The 19,339-nt window shown below is 33.3% G+C and overlaps 1 protein-coding gene across 1 annotated transcript in view; it reads right to left on the bottom strand.

Annotated features, from left to right (window-relative positions):
* Window positions 1-7,541: 7,541 nt before the first annotated feature.
* Window positions 7,542-19,339, bottom strand: part of LOC142354131 (uncharacterized) — an 82,495-nt gene continuing 70,697 nt past the window's right edge. Inside the window, exons 7-8 of the mRNA XM_075406399.1 lie at window positions 18,518-18,701; window positions 7,542-7,642 (exon numbers count right to left, since the gene is read on the bottom strand). Coding sequence (XP_075262514.1) covers window positions 7,542-7,642; window positions 18,518-18,701 — 285 coding nt within the window. The remainder of the gene's footprint in view (window positions 7,643-18,517; window positions 18,702-19,339) is intronic.

Here is a 19,339-nt window from a genome sequence, read left to right as displayed (position 1 = left end):
AAATTACATCCTATGGTGAAGTGCTATTACTCCTCGAAGATGGAGGCAGATGGTTTTTTTAAAAATTAATTATTCTCATCGGGTCAACTTGTTCAAGTTGAAACAAATTAAGTCTTAATTTTTTTGATATAGTCTGTCTGAAAAAAATTTAGAAAAATGGGAAATTTGCGCCTGATTCAATAACAGTATTTAACAAATAGGTGTTTACATCGGACCAATACTCAAATTTCCGTTAGTTCGAATAAATATACTTGAAATATGCTATTTCTGATCTGGTCGAGAAAATGTTCAAATCAAACAAAATTCACTATGGAGTATCTCTTATTTACGTTGTCGAACAAAAAAATCGCTATGGCTTGCCTAGAAATAAAAGTTAGTTTTTCATACGTAAATTTCCGATCATTACGAATAAATATTTTTTAAATTAAGTATTTTTCAAGCGGATCAAGGAGTCGTTCAAATTGGCCCAAACTTGATTTTCAGTATGTCCGGTGTATGTAAAGTAGAGAACAAAAATAATTTTTGCTTTAGCTTGCCAGGAAAAAAGTTTTTTTTTATACGTAAATTTACGATTTTTTTCGAATAATTATTTTTTGAATTTTAATATTTTTCAATTGGATCAAAGAATTGTTCGAATCAAAAACACTTTTGCTGTGCAAGTTCTTCCGAGCAAGAAGGTTTTGTATTGAAAAGCATTTTGTATTGAAAATAAATGAATTATCAGGAAAAAACAATCTAGACAAAGAAATTTTGTTGAGTTCGAAAAACGGTTGTAGCTTCTGCAGAGGAAGATCAAGATTACCAACAATAAATTGACTGTATATGGTAACTTTAACCGCAGCGTACCTAAAATGCTATGAAAAGTTAGCAAAATGCTGATTTACTTTTTTGTCCCAAAAGTGTCATTTTTGGTGAAAATGCTTTTTATTGCTAGGTTTTTTATTCGACCAAAGAAGAACTGTTTAAATCAAACCAAAGCTGGTGTTAATTTCGCCTATTATGTATAGTGCAGAACGAAAAGGATTTTTGTTATAGTTTGCCTATGAATAGAATTATTTTTCATACGTATTTCTTATTATATGGAAAAATTATTTTTGAAATAGTTTTTTTCGGATCAAGGAGTCGTCAAAATCAAACTCGGCATGGACTATTTCCAGTGTATGAAGAGTGTAGAACAGAAATAATTTTTGCTACAGCTTAACTAGGAAAAAAGTTAGTTTTTCAGGCGTAAATATCCGATTTTTTCGAATAATTTTTTTTGAAATGTAAAGTTTTTGCTCTAGTCAGGGAGTTTTAAAAATAAACTGAGTATTTAGTATCTCCTGCGTATATAGAGTGTAGATTGAAACGTATTTTTTAGAGCTTGCCCATAAAAAAGTTAGCTCTTCATACGTTAATTTCCAATTCTTTCGAATAAATATTTTTGAAATGTAGTATTTTTGATCGTGTCAAGAAGTTGTCCAAATAAAACCAAACTCGATATGCAGTATCTCCAGTATATGTTGTGTGTAAAACAACACAATCTTTTTCTATAGCTTGCGTAGAGAAAAAATTAGTTTTTCATATGTAAATTTCCGGCTAAATCGAATAATGATTTTTGAAACATAGTACTTTTGATGGCATTAAGGAGTTGTGCAAATAAAACCAAACTGGTTATGGAGTATCTCCTGTGCATGTAGTGTGTAGAACAAAAAGATTTTCTGCTGTTATTAGAAAAAAAAATTTTGCATACGGAAATTTGCTATTTATTCGAACAATTTGCGGTTATTGAGTTTTGAAACGAAGTCTTTTTTTATCGGACCAAAAAGTTGTTCAAATCAAACGAACTTTGATATGGGACATCACCAGTGTGGTTAAGGCCTATGTCAAAATTAGTTTTTGCTAAAGCTGGCCACTGAAAAAAAAATATTTTTTCGTACGGAAATTTGCGATTCCATCGAATAACGAATTTTAAAGATAGGTTTTTTATCTGATAAGAGTTGTTGATATCAGCTAAGAGCCATATTCAGAGGTCCCTTGTGTAGTCGGAGACTAAAATGGCGAGAGTTTTTGGTGTAGCTGGCTTAGAAAAAGAGTTAGGTTTTCATACGGAAATTTGCGATTTCGATTATTGAATTTTAAATATAGCTCTTTTTTAGCAGATCAATGAGTTGTTAAAATCGAACAAAATTGTTATGAAGTATCCTTCGGCTATGTAAATTCTGAGACAAAGAAGTTTTTTCTAAAGCTTACCGAGGAAAAAAGTAAGATTTTCATGCGTAAATGCACGATTACTTAGAATAAATTTCGATTGTTGAATTTTAAAAATTGATTTTTTATCGGACCAAAGAGTTGTTAAAGTTCAGAGACAATGGAATTTCGGCTATAGCCTGCCTTAATAAAGTAAGCAAAAAATGTTTGAAAAGCTATAAAAAACCAAATATATGATAAAAATTTTCAACACAACATACTTTAAAAACAGCACCATTAGCCAAAAATTAGCGTAAAATATTCACTTAAAATCACAGCTCTGAAAAACCAAGAAACTAAATTTGAATTTGGAAAAGCAGTAAAAGAAGGATCAAAAATTGGAAATTTGGAGACCATGAAGAAGTTTCGATAAGACCAGAAACTTTTATAGCGCAAATGAAAAATAAATCTGCAACCACAATACTACAGGAACCAACACAGCCAAATGAGATTTTGCATGTTACCTTCCAAGGTCTGCAACAGTGCGATGCAATCGTTGAAAAAATTACTAAACAAAAGAGAATGCATTGAAACAATCAACTAATAGGACCACAAAGAGTCCAGAAGTAGACACAATAAGACCACAAGCTTTAAACTCAGGAGGTAACCGACAACTTCACTAAATAGCCCGAGCGGCTGATTTTCCTTAAATGGTGAAGATGCTCCTAATGTAAGCAGGAACAACAGTCTAAGCAGATTGAGAAATGCATCTCGGGTCGTGAATACTGTTGTTATAATTATTGAATTTTTATTATGACGATCAAGCTTCTTCCCGAGGTTGATACCAGGATCAATGGCAAGTCAGGAAACCTCAGGACGAGACTATGCGATTCTACACCATGTTGTATGAAAGCACTGAAGCCACCTCTAACAAGTACGACAACCGCCAATATGATTCAACCAAACTGCACCACCACAAACCGACAAAAACCTCTACCACTACTGGAGGAAACGAACATGTCTTCAACTAACAAAATACGGCGGGATTTCCCGTGACATGGAGTTAGATGTGATTTCCAATCAATACACTCTCGAACCCTTCATCTAAGGAGTGCTACGAAGGAGGCATCGATATTGGTGGTGACAATCATCTCCATTAGACTGACCTGATTTTGAAAAACCTATTACAGTTAAAACTCTTCTAGACTAAAAAGCAATGCTGACTCAGTTGCATAACACTAAACTGCGAACTACTGGCCATGGCGTCAGCGTTACCTTTTGAGCGGCTCTCGTTTTGCGGAGAATCCACGGATTCATAACAGAAGAGTGCTGATATAAAGAAAATGTTCCATTCAAAATCTTTTTCTTACACAAGAGAAGCTTAATTAAACGAAGAAATGTGATCTCAAACTAATTTTGACTGGGACAGCATGCAGAAAAGAAGGAAAGGTTTATTTTCAAAACTAGTAAAAGACTAAAATTCCAGGACTCACAATTAATACCAATATCATGTGTCTGGGCTGGAACTGAATTGAACTGTTAAATTATAAACGGTGTTTTTAAAAGCAACACTATTTTTGTTAGTATTTATAAATGCAAAAATTCAAATTGCCATAGTTGCAAAAAAACCTTTTCATTTTGTTAAGTAAGTCATGCACATGACAGTCATGCATTTGAGACGAACTGCAGATCTGAAAAAACTGACCAAAGTAAAGTTTTCCATTTCCCAAGACAGCAAGTCTGACAGTTGTGTATATAGAATTAAAGTTAATTTGTAATCAATAGAAAAAAATCAATTAATTGATTATAAATAAAAAGTTTGTCAGATATTTATCTGCATCTGATCTGAACTTCTTTCCAGGGTTATTTATGGTAGTTTAATGACGTTTTCCTCATTTTATTTTTGTTCCGACCCCACTTGTGGGGGGAGGAACTATATACTCAAATGGGTTTTTTTTGTTCAGTCAATTTTGGCCGATCGATATATTCATCGTAGAGAATTGTGAGTGGTATCATTAAAAAGCTCGTCCAGCTTAGAATTGGAAACTAAAAAGATTTTTTTAATTTCGTTTTTTTCGAGGAGTTATCGGGGGTTGAAGTTTTGTGTGAACAACGGGATATTTGGCATGATTTTGTTCACTTTTAGTACAATTTTTCTTCAAATTAAGACCTTTTAATAAAAATATTAATTCAAAATTCCATTTCACGCAACAAATTCAATCAATTTTCAGTTCCTAATAGACGAACAAAGGTCGATAAAAGACTAGTTCTGGTCTTATAGGAAAATGTACTATCAAAAAAATTCAAATTCTATTTGAGAGCTCTTTTCCTAGAAAATTAATATTTTTCTTTGTTTTCTCAAGTCACCTAGAGACTATTCACTTTTCATATCAAGGTTTCATTATGACAAACCGAATTACAGTTTTATGAAGCATAATTAACAAAAAATTCGCTTTCAAAAAATCAATCGTGTTTTTTTTGGGTTCGACTCTGAGTTTTCGTAATTTTAAATGAATTTTTGATTTTCTATTTGAGGGTTTTACTAAACTTGTGGAGTCTTATGGCTTAACCTCGTTGTAAAAAGGTGCAATAGTTTCCAAAATGAGCACTAATTGAACCTATCTAGAGCTTTGACTGGACAGCTAATGGCTGTTAAGACTTTAAAACTGATTTTTCGCGAATTTTTTTTTAACTTTATCATATCATAAACTTCTTTTCGTGAATTGTAAATCAGTCTCAATAATGAAAGTACCCTCCTCCTTTCCATTGCAACCAAAATTAATCTGGTGGCTAAGGGTTTTATCTTCTAACTATTTGTTATATGACTTCAATGCAACAAAATTTCAAAATTTTTCAAAAAACTTTGGATGTTTTCGTACTAATGGATCTTCTTGAAATCTTATCACATTATCCTGATATGTCCCTTAATGTGATATCTCCCATTGGTTTAGTGGACATTTTAAATGGATCATGGATAAACATTTCAGTGAAAGACTTATGGTTTAATTGGCTTCGACACTTTCTTCTCGCACTTTTCTGCTGAATATTTTGGTTTTTGCCTGTATTATTTGTTGTTTCCATAGACATAAGACTTATTGATACCCTATGTTTGACAAGTATTCTTGTCTTCCAATCAAGTCATAACTGAGCGTATTTATTGACTTCCGTTGAAAGCTATTGAATTTAATGGCTGTTGAGACTTTAAAAATGATTTTTTCGAGAAGTTTATTTAACATCAACCGCATAAGCATATTTTTGCGAACTGTATCTCAGTCTCAGTAATCACCGGATCCCCTTCCATTCTACTTGAACCAAAATTAACTTAGCTAGCCATTTTATATTCCAGCTACTGGTGTTATGACTTCGATGCACGAGTTTTCAAATCTTTTTGAAAAATTTTTATATATTTTTTTTGTAATTTTGGTTCCTTTTAGAGTCCTAACCAATTATCCTAATACTGATAGTTGCATTGATTTAAAGAAGACTTTCAATGGATCATGTATAAAGTTTTCAAAGAAAAGCTTATGGTTTAAATGGCTTCGACACTTTCTTCTCACACTTTTCTACTTAATTTTTGGATTTTTGCCTGTTTTTGTTGTTGTTGTTTTCATAGTCAATGACTTATCCTGAAGTCTTATTGATGACTTGTGAATGACAAACTTCTTTGTCATCTCATCTAGGAGTAACCTGGCGTATCTAGTAGCTTCCTTTGAGAGCTATTGAATTTAATGGCGTTGCGACTACGGGTTTTCTCTAAAATTTAATCGTTTTAATGTATTTGTTCAAGTTTGTTGTTTATTGGAGTCAAATTGTTAATTGAACAATCCCATAGTCGTTGAAAAATTAAATGAAAGTAGAAAAGTTTTTACTGAAATGTTTTTTAATGGCTTCGACATATCTCTCGCTGATTTCAATTTGCTGTTTTTGCCTGTTTTTTATCATTCTTTAGGTAGCCATAAAATGCTGACCGGCCTCATAAGCTTGTAATTGACGATTGAATGAATGATTTTACCCAAAGCAATCTGTTTAGAGCGAATAGTCTTAAAGTTTAGGTTACTAAACATTTTTCAGGATTTCAGATTTCTTCAGATTTCACATTTTTTTTAGATGTTTCAGGATTTTTCATTTTTTTTCAGTCTGATGCTTTTTCGTCAACTTGTAACTCATTCTCATCATTGAGAGGTCCAGTACAATTCCTTGTATTTTAAAATTTAGCAGGTTTACTGATATCATGTCGTTACTTATTTTTTATTTGTTTGACAATATGCGTTTTCATAAAGTTATGTGAGTGGTGTATTTGTGTTTCTTTTTCTCTTCCTTTAGCACAATCGCGTAATAACAAATCCCATTGTTTTTCAAATGTGGCTCGATTGAACTTATTTTTTCATTCAGCATCTTTTTGATTGAATTAGTACATATAGAAAAGACTCAATATTCAGATAATAGCTAATGATTTTAATGGCTTCACTAATTTGTGTTTTCGCAATGTTTGTAGTTTGTTGTTTGTATTTTTTGAGCTTTTCTACATCTTTAGTCAGTTCCTATGGCTTTGTCTAACCAAAGACAGGACTTATTCGTTTCATTCTGACTTTTTAACAAAATTATCAAGAATTATTTTGCTAAAAGCTAGTGATTTTTAATGATTTTGAATACTTTTGAAATTATTTGGTTTAACAAATGTTTATTGATTTTTTAAATTGGCATCAATATTTCTTATTTTTGTTGACTTGTTGCCAGTTCTCATTTTGATAAATCCCATCTGCTGTTTGAGTTAGGAAAAAGAAAATCTGTGTCGCTAGGGTTTTGTCTGATTGTAATATGACGTTGTTACTAAGTGCTTTTTAGATATTGAGTTTTGTTTTTGTTTTTGCTTTGTTGTTGTTGTTTTTTCTCGTAGTCTTTTTAATGACAGATCTCGTTGTAAAGATCTCATCGCTTGATTTTCTCTTTGTCAAAAATGTTGGTCAAAAGACATTTTAGTCAAAAATATAGATGAGCGCGGGTCGGAACATCATGTGCGAACGCACATTAACCAGCCGCCTTGTTCATATCAAAACTACAATCGCTTATTGCAGTTGATCTAAAAATTTAGGTATGGTTTAATCATCTTTTTAGTTGTATTATTTACAATCACATATAAACTCGACACTAAAATGGTTTGAAAGGTACAGTAGTGAACAACATTCAGGACAAAAATTGCAGAAAATTGCAAATTTGGAAAATAAAACCCTAACTGCAAATGTTCATAAGTTCCCTTTTTCTCGATTCGTAAGTTTAGGGTAGTTCTGCTCTAACACTGTTGGTTGAAGTTGTTCATAAACTGGTCATAAGCTGTAATTTCAAAATTAAATCAAAGTTATTCGCAGAAAACATTATCCAGTGTTATTTGCCGCAGATGAATTTCCTCCTGATGAGTTTCCTCCACCCCCGCCTCCGCCTCCGCCTCCGCCTCCACCTCCACCGCCACTTCCACCTGAAAAATTGTTACTTTTTCATTAAAAAATTGTTCCTCATTTTAAGATGACAATGTCAATTTGACATTTTTCGTCTTTTGTGACCATTTGTCTCACGTTAAATCATAACACACCGTAGTTGAAAAGTACCGGGCCGAGGTGTCAACGCTGAAAAACGCAAAATTATGTAAGATTGGCGTTGAATGCGCTGAATTTATGTAAGATCTACGCTTGAGCGTAGATCTTACATAAATTCAACGCATTCAACGCCAATCTTACATAATTTTGCGTTGAATTTTGGCGTAGATCTTACATCTTTAACGTTGAATTTTAGCGTAGATCTTACATATTTAGCGTTGAATTTAGCGTAGATCTTACACATAAATTCAACGCATTCAACGCCAATCTTACATATTTTGCGTTGGAATTTGGCGTAGATCTTACATATTTAGCGTTGAATTTTAGCGTAGATCTTACATATTTAGCGTTGAACTTAGCGTAGATCTTACATAATATCAACGCATTCAACGCCAATCTTACATAATTTTCCGTTGAATTTTGGCGTAGATCTTACTTATTTAGCGTTGAATTTTAGCGTAGATCTTACGTATTTAGCGTTGAATTTAGCGTAGATCTTACATATTTAGCGTTGAATTTAGCGTAGATCTTACATAATTTCAACGCATTCAACGCTAATCTTACATAATATTGCGTTGATTTTTGGCGTAGATCTTACATATTTAGCGTTGAATTTTAGTGTAGATCTTACATATTTAGCGTTGAATTTAGCGTAGATCTTACATAATTTCAACGCATTCAACGCCAATCTTACATATTTTGCGTTGCAGTTTGGCGTAGATCTTACATATTTAGCTTTGAATTTTGGCGTAGATCTTACATATTTAGCGTTGAATTTTAGCGTAGATCTTACATATTTAGCGTTGAATTTAGCGTAGATCTTACATAATTTCAACGCTTTCAACACCAATCTTAAATATTTTGCGTAGAATTTTGGCTTAGATCTTACAAATTTAAGGTTGAAATTTTTGAATTCCATTTCAGACCACTTTATGATTTCAACAGTTTTTCAAGTGTTTTTTCGAAAAATCAATTTCACTCTTTCAACCCCTATGCTGCAAAGGTGAGAAATGTGAAGTCAGAGAAAATTCATTTTTTAGTGCTCTTTTATAGTGCAAAATCCAATTGACACCATTTTACGGTTTCAAATTTTTCAAGTTTTTTTTCAAAAAGTTAGTTTTTTAACTGTTTCAACCCTATACTGCACAGGTGAGAAAACTCACTTTTTAGTGCTGTTTTTTAGTGCAAAATCCGTTTCAGACCATTTTACGATTTCAAAACTTTTTCAAGTTTTTTTTTCGAAAAATTAATTTTTTTACTGTTTCGACCCCTATACTGCACAATTGAGAAAAATGAAGTCAGCAAAAAATAACCATTTGCTCTCTTACGGTGCAAAAACCATTTCGGACCATTTTAGGAATTCAAATTTTTTTCAAAACTTAAAAAAAATTTGAAATTTTTCCTAGTACTTCTCACATGATAAATGCGTTGAATACGTTGAAATTATGTAAGATCTCGGCTAAAATCAACGAAAAATATGTAAAATCTAGAATAAATTCAACGAAATATATGCAGGTTCTACGCTGAATTCAATGCAAAATATGTAAGGTCTACGCTAAAATCAACGCAAAATATGTAAGATCTACGCTAAATTCAACGCAAAATATGTAAGATATACGCTTTATAAGGATTTCGGCTCTTAAGGAAACCAAGGAACGGTGGCGCAATGGTAGAAGAGACGACAAGTAAACAGGAGGTCAGTGGTTCGAATCCTATACCCAGAGTTCTACGCGTTGATTTTTTGTAAGATCAACGCTAAATTCAACGCAAAAATATGTAAGATCTACGCTAAATTCAACGCTAAATATGTAAGATCTACGCTAAATTCAACGCTAAATTTGTAAGATCAGCGGCAACTAGCGTTGACAAGTCGGAAAATTCACCGCCATTTCTTACATATTTTTGCGCTGAATGCGTTGAATTTTTGTCTTTAAATTCAACGCATTCAAAGCAAAATTATGTAAGAAAATTGCGGTGAATTTTCCGACTTGACAACGCTAGTTGCCGCTGATCTTACATAATTTGGGCCAAGTTCCTTGGCCCGGGAAGGCCATATGTGCAGGTAAAATTTACCTGCAGAACCTTCCTCAAATTTGCTCACCTGCATATCGTTTAGGTAAGTTACCTGCATTTTTAATCCCGGGCCGAGGTGTCAACGCTAAAAAACGCAAAATTATGTAAGATTGGCGTTGAATGCGTTGAATTTATGTAAGATCAACGCTAATTTCAACGCTAAATATGTAAGATCTACGCTAAAATTCAACGCTAAACATGTAAGATCTACGCAATATATATCTTACATAATTTTGAGTTGAATTTTGGCGTAGATCTTACATATTTAGCGTTGAATATTACCGTTGATCTTACATAAATTCAACGCATTCAACGCTAATCTTACATAAATTTGCGTTGAATTTTGCGTAGATCTTACAAGTTTAGCGTTGAATTTTAGCGTAGATCTTACATATTTAGCGTTGAAATTAGCGTTGATCTTACATAAATTCAACGCATTCAAAGCTAATCTTACATAATTTTGCGTTGAGTTTTGGCGTAGATCTTACATATTTAGCGTTGAATTTTAGCGTTGATCGTACATAAATTCAACGCATTCAACGCTAATCTTACATAATTTGGCATTGAATTTTGGCGTACATCTTACATATTTAGCGTTGAATTTTAGCGTTGATCTTACATAAATTCAACGCATTCAACGCTAATCTTACATAAAATTGCGTTGAATTTTGGCGTAGATCTTACATATTTAGCGTTGAATTTTAGCGTTGATCGTACATAAATTCAACGCATTCAACGTTAATCTTACATAATTTGGCATTGAATTTTGGCGTAGATCTTACGTATTTAGCGTTGAATTTTAGCGTTGATCGTACATAAATTCAACACATTCAACGCTAATCTTACATAAATTTGCGTTGAATTTTGCTTAGATCTTACATGTTTAGCGTTGAATTTTAGCGTAGATCTTAAATATTTAGCGTTGAATTTAGCTTTGATCTTACATAAATTCAATGCATTCAACGCTAATCTTACATAATCTTGCGTTGAATTTTGGCGTAGATCTTACACATATAGCGTTGAATTTTAGCGTTGATCTTACATAAATTCAACGCATTCAACGCTAATCTTACATAATTTTGCGTTGAATTTTGGCGTAGATCTTACATATTTAGTGTTGAATTTTATCGTTGATCTTACATAAATTCAACGCATTCAACGCTAATCTTACATAATTTTGCATTGAATTTTGGCGTAGATCTTACATATTTAGCGTTGAATTTCAGCGTTGATCTTACATAAATTTAACGCATTCAACGCTAATCTTACATAAAATTGCGTTGAATTTTGGCGTAGATCTTACATATTTAGCGTTGAATTTTAGCGTAGATCTCACATATTTAGCGTTGAATTTAGCGTTGATCTTACATAAATTCAACGCACTCAACGCTAATCTTACATAATTTTGCGTTGAATTTTGGCGTAGATCTTACATATTTAGCGTTGAATATTAGCATTGATCTTACATAAATTCAACGCATTCAACGCTAATCTTATATAAATTTGCGTTGTATTTTGCGTAGATCTTACATGTTTAGCGTTGAATTTTAGCGTAGATCTTACATATTTAGCGTTGAAATTAGCGTTTATCTTACATAAATTCAACGCATTCAAAGCTAATCTTACATAATTTTGCGTTGAGTTTTGACGTAGATCTTACATATTTAGCGTTGAATTTTAGCGTTGATCTTACATAAATTCAACGCATTCAACGCTAATCTTACACAACTTTGCGTTGAATTTTGGCGTAGATCTTACGTATTTAGCGTTGAATTTTAGCGTTGATGGTACATAAATTCAACGCATTCAACGCTAATCTTACATAATTTGGCATTGAATTTTGGCGTAGATCTTACATATTTAGCGTTGAATTTTAGCGTTGATCTTACATAAATTCAACACATTCAACGCTAATTTTACATGAATTTGCGTTGAATTTTGCTTAGATCCTACATGTTTAGCGTTGAATTTTAGCGTAGATCTTAAATATTTAGCGTTGAATTTAGCTTTGATCTTACATAAATTCAACGCATTCAACGCTAATCTTACATTATCTTGCGTTGAATTTTGGCGTAGATCTTACATATATAGCGTTGAATTTTAGCGTTGATCTTACATAAATTCAACGCATTCAACGCTAATCTTACATAATTTTGCGTTGAATTTTGGCGTAGATCTTACATATTTAGTGTTGAATTTTATCGTTGATGGTACATAAATTCAACGCATTCAACGCTAATCTTACATAATTTTGCATTGAATTTTGGCGTAGTTCTTACATATTTAGCGTTGAATTTTAGCGTTGATCTTACATAAATTCAACGCATTCAACGCTAATCTTACATAAAATTGCGTTGAATTTTGGCGTAGATCTTACATATTTAGCGCTGAATTTTAGCGTAGATCTTATATATTTGGCGTTGAATTTAGCGTTAATCTTACATAAGTTCAACGCATTCGACGCTAATCTTACATAATTTTGCGTTGAATTTTGGCGTAGATCTTACATATTTAGCGTTGAATATTAGCATTGATCTTACATAATTTCAACGCATTCAACGCTAATCTTACATAAATTTGCGTTCTATTTTGCGTAGATCTTACATGTTTAGCGTTGAATTTTAGCGTAGATCTTACATATTTAGCGTTGAAATTAGCGTTGACCTTACTTAAGTTCAACGCATTCGACGCTAATCTTACATAAATTTGCGTTCTATTTTGCGTAGATCTTACATTTTTAGCGTTGAATTTTAGCGTTGATCTTACATAAAATCAACGCATTCAACGCTAATCTTACATAACTTTGCGTTGAATTTTGGCGTAGATCTTACGTATTTAGCGTTGAATATTAGCATTGATCTTACATAAATTCAACGCATTCAACGCTAATCTTATATAAATTTGCGTTCTATTTTGCGTAGATCTTACATGTTTTGCGTTGAATTTTAGCGTAGATCTTACATATTTAGCGTTGAAATTAGCGTTGATCTTACATAAGTTCAAGGCATTCGACGCTAATCTTACATAATTTTGCGTTGAATTTTGGCGTAGATCTTACATATTTAGCGTTGAATATTAGCATTGATCTTACATAAATTCAACGCATTCAACGCTAATCTTACATAAATTTGTGTTCTATTTTGCGTAGATCTTATATTTTTAGCGTTGAATTTTAGCGTTGATCTTACATAAAATCAACGCATTCAACGCTAATCTTACATAACTATGCGTTGAATTTTGGCGTAGATCTTACGTATTTAGCGTTGAATTTTAGCGTTGATCGTACACAAATTCAACGCATTCAACGCTAATCTTACATAATTTTGCATTGAATTTTGGCGTAGATCTTACATATTTAGCGTTGAACTTTAGCGTTGATCTTACATAAATTCAACGCATTCAACGCTAATCTTACATAAATTTGCGTTGAATTTTGCTTAGATCTTATATAACATGACGTCAGAAAAAAATCTTTTTTAGTGCTCTTTGATAGTGCAAAATCCAATTCAGACCATTTTACGATTTCAATTTTTTCACGTTTTTTCAAAAAATTATTTTTTTTACTGTTTTGACCCCCTAAACTGCACAGGTGAGAAATATGAAGTCAGCAAAAAATCACTTTTTAGTGTTCTTTTATAGTGCAAAATCAATTTCAGACCATTTTAGGAAGTCAATTTTTTTTCAAGACTTTTTAAAAAATTTAAAGTTTTCCCAGTACGCCTCACATGGTAAGTGCGTTGACTATGCTCAGTTAAATACTACGCAAAATCAACGCAAAATATGTAAGACCTACGCTAACTTCAACGCAAAATATTTAAGATCTACGCTTTATAAGAATTGCGGCTCTTAAGGAAAACAAGGTACTGTGGCACAATGGTAGAAGAGGCGACAAGCAAACAGGAGGTCAGCAGTTCGAGTCCGATACGCAACTGGAGGTAAATAGTTCAAGTTGACGCTTTGTTTTTTTGTAAGATCAACGCTAAATTCAACGCAAAAATATGTAAGATCTACACTAAATTCAACGCTAAATATGTAAGATCTACGCTAAATTCAACGCTAAATATGTAAGATCTACGCTAAATTCAACGCTAAATATGTAAGATCTACGCTAAATTCAACGCTAAATATGTAAGATCAACGCTAATTTCAACGCTAAATATGTAAGATCTACGCTAAATTCAACGCTAAATATGTAAGATCTACGCTAAATTCAACGCTAAATATGTAAGATCAGCGGCAACTAGCGTAGACAAGTCGGAAAATTCACCGCAATTTTCTTACATAATTTTGCGTTGAATGCGTTGAATTTGTGTCTTCAAATTCAACGCATTCAAAGCAAAATTATGTAAGAAAATTAAGTTGAATTTTCCGACTTGTCAACGCTAGTTGCCGCTGATCTTACATAATTTTGGCCAAATTCCTCGGCCCGGGATGGATAAATTTGCAGCAAACATTTCTTGAGAAATTGCAACTTGAAAAAATTATTTGTATTTCATCTTTTTAGACAGGAAAAATGTTCCCATGAAGCTTCTGTATGGTTTTTCTAAGCTAGAAAATAATGAACCATATTAAATTTTGAATTTTGATTATTAAACTCTTTCTTTGACAGATTAGAAAGTTCTAATTGTGCTTTTGTATTGAGCAGGAATCTTTTATTTTTATTTTCAAAATTACTCCTGAAAAGTATGACAAAACTGTTTTTAAATAGTAAACCAAATAGAAAAGTTCTGTGTTCGCACTCTGAAAAAACACCAATACCGAGCAAATCATGAGTGTTAAGCTCACATTGCTCTCTTGAAGATGTTCCGTGGCCAAATAGAAACTTCTAAAGTTTGTAAAACGAAAAATGTTTTGCGTGCGGAATTCGTACCAAAAAATGAACAATTCCTATGATAAGTAATCGACACAAACAAGCACCATATCTGAATGTATCCGGTTCTAGCGCCCCTATCATTAACTTGCGTTTGCGGGCATTGAATCACAGTTTTCTTATAACAGTGTGAATATGGAAAACATGACGCAGGAAAATTTGCCCCAGGATAGATTTGTCCCATCTGTGTATTTGTAAATTATCTTAAAATTTGAAGTAAATTGTTCTGGCAAATTTAGTTGAAATTTGAACTGTTCACTTAAATTTCATATTAGTTGTACTTGAGGCTACATACACATTTCAGTTAAATTTACCTGCAAATGCAGGTAGGTGCTGCAGGTACCGTGCAGTTAGTGTGCATGAACGCTAACCCAGTGTAAATACCCACTCGAATTCTTCCAAAATCTTGGAAAGATCGACAACAAGGCTTCTTAGATCTTGCCAAGATATTGACAAAGTTGTCAACGTTCTTGCAAGAACTTGCAAACGCTTGAGTTGGGATTCCAAAATCTTGTAAAAGAAGTTGTGAGTTTTCAAAAAGAAATTCCACAGCTTTGGGAGACCTACCGGAGGCTTTATAAAGCTCGGAAAAACTAGTACACAAAGAAAATTCTGTAGGATGATACTGACAAGATACCAAGAATTCGTGTGTTTCTTGCAAGTAATCACGTGGGTCAGCAAGTCCTTGTACAAAATGACGTGGAGTTATACTGAAGCAACTACCAAGAAAAATAGGGCAGCTTTGAGGATTTAAAAGTTATATTTTAACAACGTCTTTGTCTATATTAAATTTAGCAAAATAGATTTTTTCTTTAAATTGCTTCTTATTCGGCAACAACACAATTCCCAAACTAGAGCATTGTTGCTTGAACATCAGAAAAACTATCCCTAGATTTCGAGAACTTGGAAAAAAACTGAAAAAAGAATCATACCCAAAGAAAAATTATATCCGAGGACTGTCAATTCAGTGGAACCATGCTTACCCCATCAAAAGCATATGTTAAAACTTGTTGAAAAAATTGCAGTGTATTAGCACATTATTGGATACCATCATTTTTGCAATGGAATAACTTTAAAGTTTTATAATCTAAACAAATAGCGTATAGCAAGACAGCGCATTTTTGTAATAATTATGCAAAAGCGCAAAATTAAGCATTGGAGTTCATCTAGGTTGTGTGAAGTAAAAAAGCAGGCTTCTTATCGTTTGGAAATTGTTCATTACTCAACCCTCAGCTTGTGCTTTTTGTTCTATTGCATTGCAGAAACGCTAAACCGCAAGCTTAAAACAAATTTTGCGAGTTGAAAAATCCTGCAAGATGATGACAAGATCTTTCCAAGATCTTAGAAATAATGTTGTGGTTCTCCGAAGATACTTTTTGATAAGCAGGTTTGCACCAAATTTATTACAAAAATGGTCTTTTTAATCTCTTTTTTGCTTCCTCCGTGTGATAAAACGTAAACGAGAAAAAAAATTATACGTAGAAAATCACGCAAGATTTTGCCAAGATCTCGGCAACCGCGATGTGGTTCTTGGGAAATCCAAGTTCTTGCGTGGAATTGGAAAAGAAGATGTGGAAATCCAAGATCTGGCGTGGACTTGGCGTGGATGTTGTGTACCTGTGCACTGGAAAAATACATGCAGATCTTAGGTAAAATTAACTGCACATTTTTAGAGTGTAGTTTACAGAGTTAGAACAGCTCAAAATTTTTTTTTCAATTTCAAAGCCATTTGTACTTATTAAAACACTGAACTTTTTCCTAAAGAAGCATTAAAATCCATAACCGTTGCTCTCAAATGACTGACAAGCGGTTGATTTTGGTACAAGTATGCTGTGCCGTCAGGATGGCAGCCTTATGGTTCATCGTTGGTTTGGTAGACATTGTCAGTGAATGCGGGTGGACGAGTGGAGAAGGGGATGTGTGGGGAAAGCAGGATTTGACTTAGAGCAGTCTCGCTCAGAACAGTTTAGGTGAATCTCATAATTAGAGACTATTAAGGCGTAGGGTCCTGAGTGATGATCAGCCACTTAATGCCTTCGCGGCTGTACCTGGTTTTGTTGTTTTTAAGAACCAAAAGTTTAAAACGTCAGACAAACTTGGATAGTCGAGAAACTGCGTAAACAGACCAGCAAGACTAATAAAATTGGTTCAAAATTTGGTTGATAACAGTTAAACGTCACTGGGCAAATGTCTCTCTTCTTTGATTTTTCAAATAACGTCACCGTTTTTCTCACTGAGGACGAGTTTTTTTGACATTGCAAAATCATTATTATTTTGATGTACTTTGAAACCATTTGATAAATGAAAAATAAACCAACATCCGTCTTGTAAGAGCACACAATGGGAAATCAAAAAACAAGAGTGATCACGTGAAACGTTTATAGTTTAATAAAAACTACACATATATTAAATCTGGTTTAGTTTTAGCCATAAGTACTTTTTGTGACATTAATCAAATTTGACTTATTGAAAAGCAAACCCCAAAAAGAATTAAAATCAAGTACTAAAAATTACGAATTAAGGGATTATGGAGTACATTATTGAAATAACTTACAATAGCTTGAAATTTTTATGTTTGCGGACTAATCATGGAACAAAATGAGAAATTGTGGAATTAACGTGGATCATAAAATATGGCTTTAGGAGTCTTTATTATTCGAAACAGTTTACGCTATCAGCAAAAAATAACTACCAATAAAAGTATCAGGTTTTCGGGTCTTTTGAAACTGCTTTCTAGTTATAGGCTATGAAAGCTCTTATGCACCTGTTCAGCAACTTAATTCTTTTCAAGCTTTAATTGTTAATTAATTTTTTGTGGACGCGAAGTGAAAAGGACGGACAAAAAAGCTATCAAAATAAATCAAGGATCATACAAAACAACGATCAGAAGAAAAATCAGTAGAATAAAAGAGTTGCTCAGAAAGACCAACAGGACAAATAGAATGGGTACCAACTTTATTTGAGAGAAATTAAAATTTTTTAAGGTGTTGCTAGATCATAACGCAGAGGAGAATAAAAAACGATATTAAAAACCGAACCGGTGTTGGTTATCTGTATTTTGGTACGATACAGACATTTTTGCTCAACAGCAGCGTAATGATTGTATTATAAACGGACCATTTGGAGATGTATACAAATCTGTGGAAATAAATCTCGGTGACGTCTCAACAAAAATAGCAGTACCACAATGAATAATTTTCAGCGAATTTGACTGGTTGCGAAATTTAACTTACTGTAACTTTTTGCGTCAATTAGCCTAAATTGATGACATATTAGATGACCATGCCTCAGAGGCCCGCGGGACTTGATATGAATCAATCACAACCGAACATGAGATCAGTTTCCCTCGAAAAATAGACTTTTCTCATTCAGCTTAACGCGATTGCCTAAAAAATTTACGTTAACACTCATATCTTGGAGTTGTTGAGCAATCAGCCAATTAGAAAACAGTATAAACATTTTCCCAATCCTGATTGTCCAGCAATAAAATTTCGATATTTTTGTACGTCTGCAATTTTCACCAGCGCCTTAATTCACTTTGTTGTATTATGCTCTACGCCCGTTTCGCTTTGCCAGTGTACTGTTAACTACTACTGGAGCCAAAAATTAAATGTTATAGACATTCTGGTAGGCTCGAAAAAACGAACACCAATTAATGTTTTTTTTTTAAATTGTAATATTAAAACACCAAGTTTAGAAGCAAAAAGGAAAAGGATAACTTGTTTTACCACAGCATGCAGAGAGACAGATTTATTGATAGCAATTATTTGTAAATATTTGAATTAACAAATATTTATTATTATGATAGCAATACCTCCTCCGCCCCCAGAAGTGCCGGTGCTATTGTCATCTGAATTCCAGTCCTTGACAATCTCAGCCAGTCCTGCAAACTCCCCTCCTGCCTGGCAGTAGTGAACGACTATCTTACCCCCCGTGGCATTGTCGGTACACGTCACTGGGAAACACGTCACTTCCACATTTGCAAACTCATCTTTCGCCTATTGAAGAAACATTTATTACAAAAAGGGATCTTTTCCGTTTGTACCCCCCCCCCCCACCAGTACGCTATACAACCCCTTTTACAGAGCACGTGTCATTACACAGTTGTCATGAATCTTAGTTAGCATTAAAAGAGATGAGTTAAAGCATTGTCCGGGTCGAGGTGTCACCGCCATTCAACGCCAAATTATGTAAGATAAGCGGTCAATACGGAAAATTTTGTAAGATAAGCGGTGATTTCGGTGAAAGTACAAAAATCAGGCGGTTAATGCGGAGAAAAAACCTTTATCGCCTGGTAGCGGTGCAATTATATAATTTCACCGCTTAACCTAGTGGTGAACTTACATAAATCACCGCTTAGAAAAAAGTGTTGAAATTGTGTGGGAACAGCAGTGAATGCGGTGAAATTACTTAAAATTAAACTCACCGCTTAGAAAACGCTTCGAATTGTCTTTTTTTCAACGAAGTTAAGATACATTTATTAAAGAACGCACGGAAAATTTACCCACGAATTATCATACATCTTTTTGAAACCTTTTTTAAGTCGTGAATTTACGTAATTTCATCACTAGAGTAAGCGGTGAACTTACATAAATTCACCGCATTCATCACATTTCACCGCTGAAAATTTTAATTT

Source organism: Convolutriloba macropyga, chromosome 15 (genome assembly GCF_964194025.1).
Source record: "Convolutriloba macropyga chromosome 15, txConMacr16.3, whole genome shotgun sequence".
Lineage (NCBI taxonomy): Eukaryota > Metazoa > Xenacoelomorpha > Acoela > Convolutidae > Convolutriloba > Convolutriloba macropyga.
This window is presented reverse-complemented; position numbering and strand designations above follow the sequence as displayed.